Source organism: Rhodnius prolixus, unplaced genomic scaffold (genome assembly GCF_049639745.1).
Source record: "Rhodnius prolixus isolate KJV_2025 unplaced genomic scaffold, Rpr scaffold_2, whole genome shotgun sequence".
In the NCBI taxonomy this organism is placed as follows: domain Eukaryota; kingdom Metazoa; phylum Arthropoda; class Insecta; order Hemiptera; family Reduviidae; genus Rhodnius; species Rhodnius prolixus.
Window position 1 is genome coordinate 41,179,986 of NW_027411592.1, and position 19,148 is coordinate 41,199,133.

A 19,148-nucleotide genomic window follows, 5' to 3' on the forward strand; every position below is an offset into this window, starting at 1 on the left:
TAAATAAATATCAAATAAAAAAATTTAACAGAAGATTTTACGGAAGAAATATTTTATAGAGGAATCGCTCTCGATGGAATATTAAAATTGGAGGAGGAAACAAAGAAATATTTCGCTAAGATGTTAAGAGTTTGTGAAGATGCCAAGACAGAGTAAGAGAAGTGTTCAGAAAAGAGGAATAGATGGCACGATGTAAATGGTTAAGTAAAGCAGCCTTTTTTCTTTGCTTAGATGAAGACAATGTCCAATGATTTAATATACATATAAAGAAGTAATTTTTTTAGAGGTTAGAACAATTTTGTTAAGTTTGACAATTAAACGAAGAAATTTATGTTAAAGTTATCTAAATAACAAATTAAAGGTTAGGTTAGGTTAGGTTCACATTTAATACGACTGTTGAACAGAAACCTAATAACTAACTAAATAATTTACTAATAACTTACTAATAATATGTTTCTTTTAATTTCAATTTCAATTTCCCATTTTCCTCTGTCCGCCACAATAAAAAGGGTTGGTATTTTCCCGGCAGCTCCAGAAACAGTAACAAACTGAGGCTCATAAGTTGGTTTGAATAATACTTTAAATTCTTGTTCTGCCTCGCTAGAACTATCTGGTCTAAAATAGATTGTACCAATGACTGGGTCTGGGTTCCTATTGACATATCTTAAAATTATCTGATAAAATGATGCCGTCTCAAGAAATATTTCCTGTCTTACGGAATCCTGGAATAAATAAATAATACATTATTAAAGATGATCAGATATCAATCAAGTAAATTTGTTACAAAAAAAAACAAAAACTTACTTGAATGTTAGAAAAAATTGCATATCCTTTCCAAGAATAGCCGGGAAAAATATTTTCATCGTAACCATAACGGGCGGCTAAATCATCTTCACCGTATCCATCTTCAACTTCATATTTCAACTGATGAAGCGTTGGATAATAATGAGATGGAAGTGGTTTATTACATGTTCGGCCAGTAATTCTATTTTTACAGTAACAGTTTCCAGTTACTTTATGACATGTTTTGCTTAACGATCCTCCAATATCACATCCACAATCTGAAACGGCAAGTATTTGAAATAATAATATTTTGCACCATATTTCTACTTTTAATTATGGTGGCTCAGGTCTTTAGGAATTGATATTTTATCTATTTTCCTACAGATATTAAATCACCTCCGTCCACGACACCTAATTTGGTAGGTGGACCTAAAGCTGGCCTGAAAAAATAGGCATTACTTTACTTAACAGATATTACAGGAACTATCCCGTTCCAAAAACAGCTTATTAAGGGGGCTGCAGGTTCTACAAAGCTATTTGAAAAAAAAAAAAAAAAAAAAAAAAAAGATTGGCAGCAATGAGCTCTGGAATTTGCTTCGACTAAGTTTATTTATTTTATGAATACCTGTACAGCCAAATATGTGACTTTCTTGTAAATTGTAGCTTCCATCCATGCAAGTGTTGCACTGTCTTGATTCCACCATCATTTTGCAATGACACTGTCCATTGTTTTTATCGTCACATTCCGCTAGGCCACCGAGGACTCCAGGAGTATAACAATTGCAATCTAAAAGATAGAATCAAATGAATGAATTGTAGGCTAGTAGCATGCAGACTTTCTATTAACTGTTGAGAGTTTCGGCATAACATTTTGGGCCTATAACTATCCTAGAGCTGCATGTCTTTCACTAAAATATTATAGTGAGAGCGGTGGCTTTCTTTAATTGTATACCATTGAGCAATAATGATTAACATGAATCAGACAGAAAAAAATTATTACAATTCCATTAACAATCCACAGTAATTTTATAAAGCAATATTTTAAAGTATTAGAGATCCTAGACAATTGAAGCAAAAATTTAGTAACATTTCTTACTTATGGAGCCCTTATTTTTTGACTTTACTTACCGACACAACCATGTGGATTATATTGCTGGAGATTCCAATACAATGGTCTACATTCGTTACACATTCGACCTTGAACTCTTGGCTTACAATCACAAAGTTCTCCAGGCCGGGAAAGCGCTCCACATCCAGTAAAATTGGCTGTTACACCCGCAGGATCGCAATTGCAGGCTAAAGAAAGGTTTTAACTCAATGCTTCAAAAAACCAAATGTTCTTGCTAATCCAATTCACAAGTAAATATATGTTACCTTCACAGAGTGGGTAATTAAAAAATCCAGGTTTACATTTATCACAATGTTTTCCTTCAAATCCAGATTTGCACATACAAATGCCATTTATACAGGATAAGCCCACCGAGCCGTCACGATCGCATTCACAAGCTATAAGTAAAATTATGAAAATTTTAATATTTAATATAAGTTTCAGTGTCTAGCTATAATCAATTTACTTACGAAAGCAGTGTGGATAATAGTAATAGCCAGGTGAACAGCTTTCACAAGTTTTACCACCAAATCTCTCAGAGCAAAAACATTTCCCAGAGATATCACAAATTGTAGAAGTACTGCCAGATTCACTACAACCACAAGGTTTACAGTTGGGAAAATCTTTGTAACCAGGTATACATTTGTCACATCTTAACCCACCAAATCCTTCTTTACACATACATTCACCACTAGTTTTATTGCACACTTCTTCCTGAGTTCCACGTGGGTCACAGTTACAATCTAAAAAAAAAATATTAATATTTTCCTTCTTGATTAAACAAATAACAAGGCTATAGTCTCGCTGAATTATTAAATTATAATTAACGAATTTTCGCTTACATCTACATTCTGGGAAATCATAGTATCCGTTAGCACAATTATCACATTTAGATGGTGCAAAATTACTTTTACACAAACAGTCGCCAGTTATTTTGTCGCAATCATCACGAGTAGCTCCTATTGGATTGCAGTTGCAATCTAAAATATTTGGTTAATAATATTAGAATATAACTATTTATTCAACTGTTGTTCGTTTACTTATGCATTTTGCTTACGTTCGCATTTTGGGAAATTATAAAATCCAACACTGCATTCGTCACATCTTTCACCGAAGAAATTAGGCATACATGGACATATACCATCAAGAGGGTCGCATATCGCTCCAAGTGTACCATTTAAATTACAAGGACATGGTGTACAATTTGGATAGTCAGTATAACCGAAGCTGCAAATATTGCATTGTGGGCCAGCATAGTTAGGTTTACATTCACAAATACCAGATCCTTCTGCACAGTTTCCAGTGTAACGTCTATCGTTGCAATTACATGCTGAAAATGGAATAAATAAGTAAAATTATTAATACAAAGATAAATTACAACTAAATACTGAGAATCCATTTAAATAATGAGACATTTCCTCTTCATTTATGATTTCAAATTTATCTTCTTTTTTTTCAAACTAGCTTCGTACACATCGGAAAACTTCCATATAAGGCACTATTTCTTAACTGCAGAAAATGTTACAAAATTATTTATGCTGTTTCTATTGTAACCCTAAGTAAGCCTTTTAAATTCCGGTAACACACTTTTGCCATAGTTCTGTGTATATGTTACGGTAAAAGAAGATATTGCGGCAAATGTACACATTTTCCTCCTCGTTTGGGTAATGTACATTGAACTAACATTTACAATTTCAAAGAAGGAAAATGTACATTGAATTCACAATGACCATGTCGTTTTGGTAAATGTGAGCATACAAAATACGAAATCGCGAACAAAAGTTTATATCATACGAAGATATTCCTCAAGATGTTGAGAAATCGGTAAGTGAAATTATAGGAATGCAGTCCCTTACTGGTGGACAAGGTTTTAAAAGATGCATCTGTAAAGGAACATGTTCCTAAAAAAAAATGCAGTTGTAAAAATGCTGGAATATTATGTAATTCCAAGTGTCACAATAGCAATTCTTGCTCAAATAAATAAAACTTTTTTCATTATGAAATTTCTTATGCTCCTTTACAGTTTTATAAAATTTAACTGTTATTGTCCTGAGAAGTAGGCAGCAAGCCATACTTCAGGAACTTACAATAAAATGATCTTGTTTTACATTCTTTATTTAATGTTTTGCTCTTCACTTCTTTCTTCATCTCTACTTTCTTAAGGGGAATTTTCAAAAAACTTATAAACTTTAACCCCTGGCAAATATTTAACAAAATTTTGTTATACTCCCGATAAATATTTGCACAGTTATAATAAAGAAAAGTATGTTATTATTATTATTTGTTTGCTTCCCATCGTATTGGTTCTGAAAAACTAGACGATTGGACGAAAATTGCATTTATGAATATTGGGATCATAACCTACGACATACATATTATATAATATGCAAAGAAAAGTATGTTTTGTTTGTCATTTACATTTTATAATTAAAATAATTTTCGTTATTAAAGCCTTTTGTATTATGTTTATTTAAATAAATATTTTTTTACTGCAACAACATTTTTAATTTATTTGTATTCCAACTTTTCTTAAAACATGAAGGTAAGAGTATACATTTACCAAAACGTGAAGGCAAGAGTACAAATTTGCCGGGAAATGTACATATACATTATATTCAGTTCACATATACCTAACTTTTTAGGAAATGTACACATTTTACGGTAAAAGTGTACATTTCCCAAGAGTGTACATTTACCGTAACATATATACTTCTGAGTAATTAACCTAAAACTTAATGCGTTTTCATGCTTTCTTGACAATCCTCATTAGCTAGGTAATCCTTAAAATAAGGAGAGAGGAAGGAAAAGATATAAAACTAAGTATAAGAAAGATTTCCAGCTCTTAAGAAACACCTGCAAGTGTTGGTGATCTATAGAGGAAAGAGAGAAACTTTTTAAGCTACCTACCCTGTGAATTTAGTAAGTCCCTACTTTTGTTCGTTGATAAGAACTAATTGTTAGAAGAACATCAATATCGTCAAAAAACAAAACAAAAAATCAAAAAAAGAAACAAACAATTCTGAAATCTCTTATCTTCTTTAAATATTATCAACATGTTATAAATATTGATAATATTTAAATATTTTGGGACAGTACTGACCAAAAGGTTAGCATCTACCTTGGAATTTACTACTAGATCTACATGGTTTAGAACATTCAAGAAACAGTTAAGAAATGTTTTTAACGATTGACAAAGCTTTACATTTTACTGAAACTATAAAATATTGGATGATTTTTAAACTAACGTTTGCAAGCATCAGTTTGGTTCATCACTTTATCCCATGGCCTATAAAATAATGGTTTACATCTTTCGCAATTTATCCCTTCCGTATTATCCCTGCAATGTTCACAAACACCTCCTCCTTCGAATTTGCCATGAATATCCATTGAAAGTCTTAATTCATCTACTGTTTCATTATAAGTACACAAATCTGAGTGTCCGTTACAGTTACATTCTGAAAAAAAAGTGAGGTTCTGTTTTACTATAACTACGCTTTGCTAGTGGTTTTTTTTTTTTGAACTTATACATAGGTACTCGTACATTGTTCAATCTTTTAAAATAGAAAAACAAAACTGTAACAATACCTTCGCACTCAAATAACATATTAGCTTTTGACTGTCTCCATTTCTTTTGAACTTTATTTTCACAACATTTTTCACAATTATCGCCACATGTTCTGTGCTGACATTCACATTTCAATTTATAAGGATCGTCAGCTCTTGATACACATACATCTGCATGACCATTACAACGACATCTTCCTCCAATACTTATATCTTTGATAGAATAGAAATACTGAAAAAAAAGCCATTGAATGTAATTAATATGAACTGTAAAACTGCACAATGCAATGATAAGTAATTAATCTTGTGCTCATTTACCCTTCTCGTAACCGATGGATCTTGCCTTTCCAAAGACATGAGATGTCCATACAATGTTTGAGTCCTAATTAAACGAAGTCTTACATTTGTGGCACGCGTCCATTCTTGCAAGACCGAAGAGTTAAAAAAATCATTTGCTGAAGGACGATCATTTAATAACGATACAACTATCTATCGCAAAAGAAAAAAAAAATTAACATATCAGTTTAACATAAAGTAAGAATTTAAAAAATGTTGAAAACAAATACTTCTCCATTTTCTAGTGGAACAATTTTTGAATAAGTTGTTGTGCAAATTACTGAATCATCACTAGTTATTGTTCCAAGGCTTTCTTTTCCAAAATGTAATATGCAGTCTCTGAAATATTAAAATAGTAAAATATTATAAAAATTAAAACTGATGTCTTTTTTAAAATGCGCTATTTAAAAAAAAAGTCTAGCTTTTTCCATTAAGGTAAAAACAAAAAAGAAAATCTTATTTCAGTACCTCTTTCTTCTCTCAAAATGAAGAAAGTCTCAAGAATATTCACACATTGATTTGGTGTCAGCATTAGCATAATACTAAGTTCACTTGAGTTCCGGAGGATGAAATAATGACGGAAAATTTCGATTAGTCATAAATGACTAATCATAAATGAAATAGATAAGTTGTTGTGTAGATAATGAAGTCATAAATGAACTTTGTGATCTCATTTATAATGAGGACAATTCGTTCGGCAGGATGATATATTTTTATGCAAGACAGACCTTTTAGAAAGAATTGGTTGAAATAGATAAATAAATCTAATTTGAGAAACACTTCTCTTGTAGTGAGATTTTATTATTATTCATTTACAGATAAAAAAGCAATGGGCAACACTTTTTGGCTGGATGATAAACTAAACTTTGGTTCAGTTGTAGTAAAAAGTCAGACATTAAAAGTTCTTACAACTTGAGTAAGCAAAGCTACACTGTTATCCACAGCTTTACTACCTAGCACGTAGTCAAATGGCTAAACAACCAGGAATGGACATCAGATAAATTAAATTAATCTAAAGTTAGCAAATAAAGTCAACAAATGTCAGTACAATTCTACATAATGTTTTTTAAAAAAATTAATAGTTCAATTAAATCCGATTTAAAAAAAAACACCATCTCTCGGTTTCGGTGTTTTATTAAAAAGTTTCTTTAAGAATGACAGATTAAAAAGACTCTGCAATTGAATACATATCTAATGTTCTCAAAGAAACTTTGGAAAACGTTTGGTCCCACGCCCAGGACAATAAATATTTTTATGGTTCATATTAAATGAATAATGCTATTTTAATTTACGGCTACCTGCCAGTTTTCTAAAACTATCCTTGTTACATACTTACGCTGCAGTTTCTGCAAAATATTGCCAAGGAGTGTAAGTCTCACCATTATCCGTAGATTTCTCCAAAGCCCATAAACCAGGCCTTGGTGAAATGCCCATTTTAATAAGAACATAAGCCACGTGAAACTCCTGCAATTAAAGAAGAAAAAGCTTTAATCATAATATATTTAAATTATCATAGAAGAATAGTTAAAAGTTATGGATATAATGTTCATTAAGTTAAAAAATCGTGTTTCTTGAGAAGCGGAAGATCTTATACTCAATGTACAATTATTCTTCTTCCAATTTGAATCTGCATTGTTAAACAAAAAATAATTATTGCAAGCAAAAGCGCTGTTGAAAATTAATAAATACATGTAAAAAAGTGTATATAATAATTTAAATGCAAAATTGCATAATAACGGGTAGCATATTGAATTTCGAAGTTAAAATATACTACGTATAATTTTTTTTTTTATAATGCACTCAGATGCCTCCTCAGATACAGAGAGTAGTTGATAACCTCCTAGCTAAACTGGCTTGCGAGCCAGAGGAGGCACCTTTGAAGGCACAGTACATGCTTCACAAGTTGAGTAAAGTGCATTATTTGATAAATTAAGGAATAAGTTTGATCCTTTACATGAAAGATATTGATCACTTAAATATGTGGCAGGAGGTTTCCAATTTTTTTGGTAATTAAACGCACCTCTCCCAAAATTACCAAATAATTATTAAACCCTTCGTGTTTGTAACCGATGTAAAATTAATTTTTAGCCATTTTGTGTATGCTTGAGAACATCTAAAGCTCTTAACATCTGATTTCTTTTAGAAAAATTACTCGAAAAAACGACTTATTTCTCGATATAAAAAAAAAATACTATCTTTACTGCCTTGGCAATATTTTTAGTAGAAAGGGGATGAAAGGGGATGATGATACATAAAAATTACTTATCGCGTGCTCTTCTTTCTCTCTGAAAACAAGTTAAAAAATTGAAATATGATTAATAAATATCAGATTTTGAAACGGCCTAGCACCTTTAATTTTGAAGATATCGAATTGGGGTTTCCAGTTTCTTTCATAACTTTTTATACTCTTTAAAACTGTGTATATGAAAATGGAGGTCAACTGCAAAAACTCACTTTTGGTAGCGCGTCAGCCGCGTTTGCGGGCAGGAATCTAAAATCAAGTCACATATTCTGAAACTAGAGGTGACGGCAACAAATTTTTCCTCTACCATTTTTTGCTCAGATTAACCGTTTAAGCATGAAATGCATTTGAGCCGTCTTAAAATGAACACCCTATATATTAAAAAATATATATTTTATATAAATATATAAAGAATATATATATATATAGATTGTAACTTACTAAATAAATAAATAAATTAATTGTGAAATATAGTTAAAGGTTTCAAAAAATGGATTTTCTGAGAAATTATAAAGAAATAAGGATGTAAGGGAGCTGGATTGGGATTCCATCTGTAGGGTGTTCAGAGTAAGAATAATTTTGAAAAAACGAAAAGATTCGTCAAGCGAGTTCCCCATTATTAGTGACAGCAGGCTGTGGCTACTATTGTTAAGTTATTACGAGTTATTCAAGTGGTCGGAAAAAAAGTCAGAGAAGTTTAGTACAGTTAAAGAAGATTATAGCGTCAGAAACGTTGTTGCAAATTATGACGGTCGCCCCAAAAATGTTAAAAACTAATACTTTATATCGTCATCATTGATTAAACTTTAATAGAACACTCTGGAGGAAAGAGTATATTCAGTTTATTAGAGGTGCAATCACTGAGAACCTTAGAGCTTGATGCAATGGTCATTCTAAAGGGAATTTCAACTTTGTTCTGTAAGGGTTGATCGTCAAAAACTGCACGAAAGCGTAACGTTGAAAAACACCAAACTTTGACAATTTTTTTCTCTTTTTCTATAAAAGATAAAATTCCCAAATTTTCTTTAAAATAAAGGACAAACCTTCCTTTATAACTGTAATTTTTTTGTCAAAACCCAGATCTAATAGGTTTCGAGAAAAAAGTTGCTGAAAATGAGCAAAAACGGCTTTTTCAAAAAATGTTCTTGTTCTTGTTACCTTTTTTGTAAACAACGTAGCGCCTAAACGCGTGAACCGATTTTCATGAATGTCATTCGATTCGGAATTTTATGTAGATGTGCCTTTTGGGGGTCTCGACGTTGTAAATCGAATGGGAGAGGAGTTAGCCCCCTTTATTTAAGGCCCCTTCCAAAATTATTATTACTAATTACTCTGTAAATCTTGGCCCGATTTTGATAAAATTTGGTAGGATGATAGGGATAAGGCTCCCTGACGTAACAATAAAGGGGCGACCAGCTCTTAGACTTGTTAAGGGGAAGTATAGCAATCGTTTCAAATTATCGACAGGTGAACTGATTTTCATGAATGAAGTGTCATTCGAATCGAAATTTTGTACAGATTTGCACTTTAAAATCAAAGGCTGTGCCTCATAAGGAGGGGAGTTTGCCCCACCTAAGTAAGGCCCTTTCTAAAACTATTATTACCAATATTTCCATAACGCTTAGTCCGATTTTGATAAAATTCAGCTCGAATAAGTGGTTAAAGCTCCTCTACGTGGCTGTGAAGTGCCATCATGCTCTTGCGCCTACTAAGAGGAAGTACTGCAATCGTTTAAATTATCAATGAGTGAACCGATTTAAATCAATGAATTGCCGTTCGATTAAAAAATCTTTGCCTCTTGGCCTAGAAGTACTGCAATCGCAGTTTATTTTTCTTACTCCTCTTAAAAGGAAGTACTGAAATCGCAGTTTAATTTTGCTATTTTCGTACAAATACCTTCCTATGTTATTCAAAACGCTTTTTCCAAAAAATTGTTATTGAGGATGGTTTGGGGGACCGCAACTATAATCATTCTTTAAAAAGATCTCTCCAATGGTAGTTACGGTTCCGATTTAACACCTTATCAGGTTATAATGATAGAATTGCTTATTCCAAATTTAAAAAAATCTCTAAAGCAGTTATGTAACTTTGCAAAAAGGAAAATCTATCCAAAAGGTACATAAATCTCCTTAACAAAAACTTACAGTTTAAAATGTTAAGTATAAGGGTTGATTAAACGCCAAAGGGTACACAAATCAGCAAGTACCCAACATTTCATTAATTTTTCATTAATATTTAAGTAATTTTACTGCATTAATTTTCATTAATATTTTTTAGAATTTATTAGATGTCACGGACCCTTTTGCTGGCCACTTCATTTATAATATTTTTTTGTTATAATTATAACGATATGTACATGCATGTTAAAGTAGAAAAAGACAAAGTTAGAGTCGCCTACTGTCTTGAATTCGTCTTACCGAAATATTCGTGAGCACAAATAACACACAGTTATAAAAAGTAGATTATTCAACAACAATTATTCATTTCTCTATTGTAATTTAATTTTACTTATAGTAAAATACTGGAATAATTAGCTGTCCTAAAAATTTGCATATCTTATTTATTTTATTTTACACATATACAACATTGTGGGATGAATACCTAGATTGAGAATGTAATTGAAGAAAACTATATTATTTGCGATAAAGTCAGATAATTATTACCTATTATTATAAACGTTTGACTACTACATAAAATAACAATTACTTTAATCGAAGAATGAACTTAAACCGACGATTTTTATTTAAAAATAAAAATAAATAAATAAAATAAACAAAATCATTGATGTATGTTGGTGTAAGCATTTTTTAAAAAAGGTTTTGAATTTTTTAGCCTCATAATTTTTTTTTTTATAAAGTTTTTCTTTTTAATCTGTAATTAACAGTTTGGTTATTGTAAATAACTAGATATTACAGTCAATCTACAGTGCTACTTGAACATATATTTTGTAGACGAAAATGGCCAGCATCTAATAAATGATGACATCTAATAAATTCTAAAAAATATTAATGAAAATTAATGCAGTAAAATTACTTAAATATTAATGAAAAATTAATGAAATGTTGGGTACTTGCTGATTTGTGTACATTTTGGCGTTTAATCAACCCTTATACTTAACATTTTAAACTGTAAGTTTTTGTTAAGGTGTCATTATTATACTTATTATTATTGTACCTATTTCCAAATTAGAGTACCCCCGAATGAAATTTTCTGCTGAAAGACACTTTCGAAAATTTGAAAAGAACGCAATAAAACTTCTTTAGAGCCGTAAGTGAAATGAAAATTTAACAGGAGTAATATCAAAAAAAATTTATTAAAGATTATTTCTTTTTAAAAGATTTAAATTTTGAAGAAGGAACTCTTAGTTCTTTTTTATGTAATCATTTTTAGATGATTATTTCAGTAACCAAGAAGTATGTCTCTTAAGGTTGAAATAATGCAGTTGCAATTATTGAAATTATTTGAAATTAATACAACATCGATGTAGTGCATTAATTCCTATTAATGTTAATGCAATTCTTTTGGTAGAATCTAACAACTGAATTAAACATATCCTACGTTACATTATTTATTTTCAATTCTTTATTACATAGATATAGAATCTTGCTAAGGGAAGACAGTTATCTAATCAGTCTACCCACGCTAACAGTGGTGATAATTTTTCACTACTTCATTGTTAAAATACATTCATATTCATATTATATATTCTTCATGCTTCATTGTTAAAATCGTTTGTAAACTTTAATCTCTTGAAAAAAATTAATAAGTGGCCTGTATGGAGAAACTGAAGATAAATAACAATTTTTATTTTTACATAACCTCGATCTGAGAAATTATGTCCAAATTTATTAACATCTAGAGAGACATAGGCTTCCTCGTTGGAAAAGCAATTCAATAGATCTTCTCAGTTACCAGCTTTTCTAGATAATAAAAACACAATCTAGGGATGTGTTAAATTTAGGAGAAGCGCGGAACGCCAAGCTAAGATGTGATTGGTCCCATACCAGACTTTGTTTCAAATTGGATTTCAGTTTCTACAGAATATGTGAAATTGGCAGGGAAGAATGTATTAAGAACGTAAATGTACACTCACATGACTTTATCTCATCGCATTTACTTAATTACAAATTTTGAAAATTAAATTAATACCAAATGGAGGTTGAAATCAATATTATTTTTAGCAGAGCCGTTTAAAAAGCTTTCTATGTCAATGATCTCAAAAATGAGGTGCCTTATATTTATAAACACATTATTGTATATACAGGGTGATCCATTTTAAACGCACCAATCGCTAATAACTTTTTAGGAAAGCGGAATTTCGAAAAAACCCACGAAGTAAACTATATATATATTTTTTTGGTCTACTTTCCAAATTTTCCACCCCCGATGCTGTATCTTCATTTTTGGAGGAGTTACCCCGATTGGGGTTTCATAAGGGCCACTGGTTTTGACAATGATTGTAAAAACTACATACAAAATTGTGAAAAATGACGTTCACCTCATTTCGATACCCCTAATATTAGTCGAGATATTTAAGATCAAAGTTGCAATTTTATCTATTCGTGAACGGTTTTGATTTTAATTTTCCATTAGAAATACACGTTTTGGGAGGTCCTCTGACTGCGAAAAATGTTATTGGTGACGCAAAGAACAAAAATAATAATAATTGAAGATTTTAAAACATGTAATGTAATGTACCTAATGGTTGTGGGTGAATCGGGATAAATTAGTTTTATCATCAAATAAAAGCAACCATCACATCATTTTAATGCACCCAGTATGCAAGACTCTTGCTCAAGTATCTTGCCAGGGAGGGGCAGGTGTTGGTGTAGTGGTCAAGAGCGTGGCTTTGTAAGTGGGAGATTCCCAGTTCGAATCCCGCGCATAACTACACTTTATTAAAAAAAGTATGATTTTTTAAGTAATAAGAATGACTGCATGCGCGGGATTCGAACTGGGGATCTCCCACTTACAAAGCCACGCTCTTGACCACTAGACCAACACCCTATATTCTTACCGTAATCATAGGTGAAGAAGTCTTGCATTCTGGGTGCATTAAAATGATGTGCTGGTTGCTTTTATTTGATGATAAAACAAATTTATCCTGATTTCCCATTATCATTACATTACACTACATACGGGTATTTTAAAATCTTCAATTATTATTATTTTTGTTCTTTGCGTCACAAATAACATTTTTTGCAGTCAGAAGACCTCCCGAAACTTGTATGTGTGGTGGAAAATTAATATCGAAAACCGTTCACGAATAGATAAAATTGTAACTTTGATCTTAAGTATCACAACTAATATTAGGGATAACGAAGCGGGATCATCGTCATTTTTCACAGTTTTCTATGCAGTTTTCATAATCATTGTCAAAACCAGTGGCCCTTATGAAACCCCAATCGGGGTAACTACACCAAAAATGAAGATACAGCATAGGGGTGGAAAATTTGGAAAGTAGACCAAAAAAAAAATATATAGTTTACTTCGTGGGTTTTTTCGAAATTCCGCTTTCCTAAAAAGTTATTAGCGATTGGTGCGATTTGAATGGATCACCCTGTATATACAAGGTGACCAGAGTTATATGCTCCACCCACTTTTTTTTTTAACGGCGGGAAATTTCGAAAAAATAAAAAACACGTATTTAATCATTTCTAGTCTAGTTTATTTTCAGTGATTGACCCATTTTTTTAAACCCTTGTATCTCGAGATACAGCATCCAACTTTTGTTTTTCAAATGGAACGTTATATTTTTTGTTGCATATTTTTGTAGTATTTGATCTCCTAAAAACAACAAAAATTTTTTTTTTTGAAATCGGTTAGGTTTTTCAAAAGTTATGGGTATTTAAAATATGAAAAACAAATTTCAGTTTACTGTCAAAATTACGTTATTTTTTTTAAAGAATCTATTCAAACTGGGCACAACCAACGGATAGGCAAGCCAAAACTCTGGACTCCCACGCTTTGCTTGTAGCAGCACTTATCGTGGCGAAGTCAAGATCTAGGCAGGCTAGAAGTTCGACGTTCAGGTTGCTTTTTCTACAAACGTTTAGGTGGAGTTATAGGAAATCAACTTAATCGGCCCATACTTCTACAAAGAGAACTTAACTGGTGAAAGGTATCCAACTTTTTTTTCAGAGACATTTTGCCAGTTCCGCTTGAAAATGTTCATCTACAACGTCGGATAGATATGTATTTTCAACAAGATGGTTGCCCGGCGAGATGGTTCGAGGTTAGCTGGGCAGAAATTTCCATTAAAAGTGCGTAAGGACTCATTGTCCCATCCAATGGCCACCTCGATTTTCGGACTTGACCCAAATGGACTATATTTTATGGGGATACCTAAAAAAATAAAGTGTAAAGTATCCTTAATCCCGTGGCTTCAGTCGATGATCTGAAACGTCGAATTACTCTAGCCTGCCTAGATCTTGACTTCGCTACCATAAGTGCTGCTACAAGCAAAGCGTGGGAGTCCAGAGTTTTGGCTTGCTTATCCGTTGGTTGTGCCCAGTTTGAACAGATTCTTTAAAAAAATAACGTAATTTTGACAGTAAACTGAAATTTGTTTTTCATATTTTAAATTACCATAACTTTTGAAAACCCTAACCGATTTCAAAAAAATTTTTTGTTTTGTTTTTAGGAGCTCAAATACTACAAAAATATGCAACAAAAAATATAACGTTCCATTTGAAAAACAAAAGTTGAATGCTGTATCTCGAGATACAGGGGTTTAAAAAAATGGGTCAATCACTGAAAATAAACTAGACTAAAAATGATTAAATACGTGTTTTTTATTTTTTCGAAATTTCCCGCCATTAAAAAAAAAAGTGGGTGGAGCATATAACTTTGGTCACCCTGTATATAAAAAATATATATAAAATGTGTGTTTGTATAAATTATATAAATTCACGTTCAATTTAACTTTTTTTTCGAAAAAATCGCCTAAATACATTTAAATAACTCATTAAAAAGATGTCACACTAACCCCTTGCCTAATCCTCTTGTACCAATTTCCCTTAAAAAATGTCAAAAAAGTTATAGAACTTTTAGAACAAGAAGATTTCAAAGTTTTTTCAAAATCGTAGAAGCCGTTTTCGATAAAACCTCCAAAACTGATGATTTCAGTAATGAGGTGTTTCCATTTTTGCCAATAACTAATTGTCTCAAGTTCTCTGTTACACCTTAACAAAATATCAAATTCGAGATTTCTGCAATTTTTTATTTTTAAAGAACAGCGGACAAATACATGACCATTTTATAAAAACTTCTTTTTTTAATCAAAAATGTGGACACTTACAATACTTTTTTCTTTCGTAGAAAAAGGGTAAGTAAATATTATGCAGGGTGTACACGGAGGAGAGGTCGAAACTTCGGAAGATGATTCAGCAGCTCAAATGCAACAAAAAATATTCTATTCACTTTATCCCGATTCTCAATAGTGGCCAAGATATTTGCATTTTTAAATTTTCCGTCGACATTCGCGTTTTCCACCATAAAAACGGTCGTAACTTTTCTATCCTTTATCTTACAACATTAAATTTCCTATAATATGCTTAACCCATAGCGTCAAAAGATCGAAAAGTTACGACCGTTTATATGCCGAAAAACGTGAATATCGACGGAAAAATTAAAAATGCAAATACTCGTATCTTGGACACTATTGAGAATCGGGCCAGAGTGAATAGCACATTTTTTTGTTGCATATGTGCTGCTGAATCACCTCCCGAAGTTTCGATCACTCCTCCGTGTACACTCTGTATTTATAAAATTAAAATTGACTGTAATAATTTTCTACATAATTTTTATTTAGAACAAATAATCATACCTAACTACGGCATAGAGATTGTTTTCTGCCAACTAAGGGATTTTATTGCATCCTTTTTAAGAATCCTGTATGAATTTAACTCCTAAAACCTTTTACAGTCAAGTTTATGCTGTATGTTTTCGATATTTTCTTAATACTCGTGTTTATCTACAAATTGGAGTTTTAATTATATTTGTATTTTAAAAGATATTTGTTTCTAATATATTTTTATTGCTTTCTCTTATTAAGATAAATGTTTAAGATATTTTTTATATAATTGAGTTTGTTTTTATTACATTAAAATTCCCCTAAATTCAAAAAGTGGTTAAAGACAATGATATTTGTAATGTGTTCAATAAAAAATATATACATTTCCTTTAAATTTTGAGATTTCAAGCTGATTTTTAAGAGAATATTAAAAGAATATCTTGTGAATTTCTATTTCAACTACTATGGTCAAGCGACAATTCTTACAATTATTATTAAAGTACAACTTTCGACTATTAAGGAAGTTTTAATTCAAGACTAAATTATGCAGTTTTAAGAGTTTATGAGCCTCTCCTATTAAGATCATTCTCAAAAATGTCTTAAGAAAATTAATGAAATCCTTTTAAAAAAGGCAAGACCGTTTGGTAATTTTGTACATTCCTGTTAAAGGTAATAACTAAAAAAGCATCCATAATCAACAATAGAACTCTTTTTTTTCAGAGATCCCAAAAATTATTTGATTAATTCATTATAAATCATACCCCCACTACGCTTAGCACATGTAGTTTTACTTTAATCCTAGACCATAACAAAAACTCGAAAAAATTCTGCGCAAAAACTTAAAAAGACAGATTTTGTTTTCTTTTTATGTATTTAAATACTTTAATAAACAAAACGAAAAAAAAAGTACACTTGTTTTTTAATTACTTTAAAGACAAGTTAGGTACTTTTTCTTTTAAAGCATTTAGTCAAAACATAGCAAAGCTGTAGCTTCTTCTATTCTACTAAAAATAAATTTTACCTAATTGTTTCTTGGCATAAACTTGAGTTAAAGTAAAGAAACTCAGAAAAAGATGTTTGGTGGGACTGCCTTTTGCCGTATGGTGACCACATGTTGAAAAGTATTCCATTCAACACATGTATGTTTCATTGTGTTATCACAGGACTACTTACTTCGCTTAACTTCTTAACGTTATAGAAACTAAACTGAAATTCAATAGTTTTAAGGCTGAAGTCACATTACATTTCAATATAGAAGGATTTGAAAACTATTATTAATCTAATTCAAATACAAACACGATAGTAACAGTCATTATGCTTCAGATTTTGGCAATAATTTTAAAAAGTATTAAATCTATTGAATATTTTAAAACAGGATATAACATTTATGAATAATTTGGAGGCATAGTAAACAACCAGTAAAATTCATTTATGAAATATTCGAATGTTTTAACTCTTTGAAAAACTCATTTTCTGAAATCCTGAAGTCTTACAACTCTGTATGATATTTGTTTTACGACATGAATTTGTCTCAATTATTAACTTCTACCAGACGCCAACGCTTAGCTTGCAAAGTACCGATAAAATGTTCTAGACTTAGTGATAAATAAGAGCATACAGTCAGATTGGACCCTGGAAAAACTGTGGCCAGATTTGGGAATACGATTTGAAACTGACCAAACTTATTTGGGAACAACCCAGGCCCTTTTATTGCAAAGGGTGAGTTTTTGTAGATTTAATTCCATTGTTTTTAAAATAATTTTTCCCCAAAAGTACTTGAGATAAAATTAATAAAACAATATGATTGATATTTCAGAGAGAGCGAGACGGAAATAAAAGCCATCCGTTAAAAAGATCTTTGCTGGCATTACATTCCATGATGCCTTAACAGATACCAAAGTAAACTGAATTTTGAAAAAGAATTGCCAAAACTTTCTCTTTCTCGAATTCAAGAAAAGACTATAAATTCTAAAATTCTATAATTTAAAATGTAGTAAAACAATATTAACGCGCTGTCCTGATAATCGCCGGAGGCGCAGGTTCTAGTGGGCGCTGTATCGGCTGCAGATATCTTTTCTTACGAGCTCTACAACTCATCGACGTAAAGGACGGTAATTTCTTTAAAAGATCACTGGCTGGAGACAGTCTGTACACCAAGATAGGCTTAGTACACTAAAGATCAAATACAATTTAGGAAAGCCTACGTTTGAAAAGCGATACTTTTGAATCCTTTATAGAGACATTTATTCTCATTAAGTAATTAAATAATATTTTTTAAATTTAATTAGTTACAAATAAAAAGAACGTTTCAAGGAATTTGCAGAATTTACAAATAATATACTCTGTATAGAATAAATCTTACAAAAATGTTTATATTTTATCTATTTAGAACTACCATCTATAAAGGGATTTTTATCATAAAATTATCAGATAGGCTGCTGAGGTCGTGATAGTAACTGAAGGCTATAATGTATAGGGTCACTGACATAATTTGTTTAAATTTAAATTCTTAAATGTTTAAAAATAGGAAGAGAAATTTGTCATTCATCATTGACTTTTATTTACAGAGGAAATTGCAAACAACTTATTTATTTAAAGACCAACTTTGAATACCTTATGCTGGTTTTAAATTATCACCAAAAGGGCTTCAAAGATGTTTATAATTATATCAATAATTTCGACTTTATGAGTGCGTTTTATAAAGAATTATCCCGAAGAAAGGAATAGCAAGTGCGCAGACTAATCAATCCTTCTCTCTCTGACAATATTTATAGTGCACTACTACAAGTACATAAACAACAAGGTAAGAAAACTCTAACCGCTAATTTCTGTTTGAAACAATTACCCCTTTATTCTCATAATTTAATTTTAAAAAAAGATTACCACATTTCAGTGAATTAATTATTTTCTTTATCAATGCACTCATATTTTTGGAATTTTAAGAAAGTTTTTAAAAATAGATATAAATCTTACTTGTCCGAGATCGATGGTGAGATTAACTTCATTGTATTCTGTGCCCCTAGAAAGAGGTGGTGACACCCAATAACTTTCTGTTCCATCTACAGCCAAACTGGGTGGATGGTATTTGTCTTCTCTTTTAGGATCACATACGTCACACACCTGAACATATTAACAGGTAAATGCAAGTAAATATTTTATATATGATAAAATATAGAAATAACATAGATCAGGTAATTATTTTTATTTCATTAGTTAGATAGATATATAAAAATTTTTATTTCACATATAAAATACATACATATATACACAGTGGAGTGCCATTTAAGTACTATAACCTCCAGACATAGTTTCTTACAACA

At 31.1% G+C, this 19,148-nt stretch overlaps 1 protein-coding gene across 1 annotated transcript in view; it reads right to left on the minus strand.

Annotated features, from left to right (window-relative positions):
- The window catches only part of LanA (laminin subunit alpha), a 61,261-nt gene that overhangs the window by 37,460 nt on the left and 4,653 nt on the right, over positions 1-19,148 (minus strand). Inside the window, exons 2-15 of the mRNA XM_074119338.1 lie at positions 18,802-18,948; positions 7,128-7,255; positions 6,022-6,130; positions 5,774-5,944; positions 5,477-5,687; positions 5,137-5,346; positions 2,949-3,221; positions 2,734-2,871; positions 2,362-2,634; positions 2,158-2,289; positions 1,912-2,079; positions 1,409-1,570; positions 805-1,061; positions 444-722 (exon numbers count right to left, since the gene is read on the minus strand). Of these exons, the coding sequence (XP_073975439.1) occupies positions 444-722; positions 805-1,061; positions 1,409-1,570; positions 1,912-2,079; positions 2,158-2,289; positions 2,362-2,634; positions 2,734-2,871; positions 2,949-3,221; positions 5,137-5,346; positions 5,477-5,687; positions 5,774-5,944; positions 6,022-6,130; positions 7,128-7,255; positions 18,802-18,948 (2,658 nt within the window). The remainder of the gene's footprint in view (positions 1-443; positions 723-804; positions 1,062-1,408; positions 1,571-1,911; positions 2,080-2,157; positions 2,290-2,361; positions 2,635-2,733; positions 2,872-2,948; positions 3,222-5,136; positions 5,347-5,476; positions 5,688-5,773; positions 5,945-6,021; positions 6,131-7,127; positions 7,256-18,801; positions 18,949-19,148) is intronic.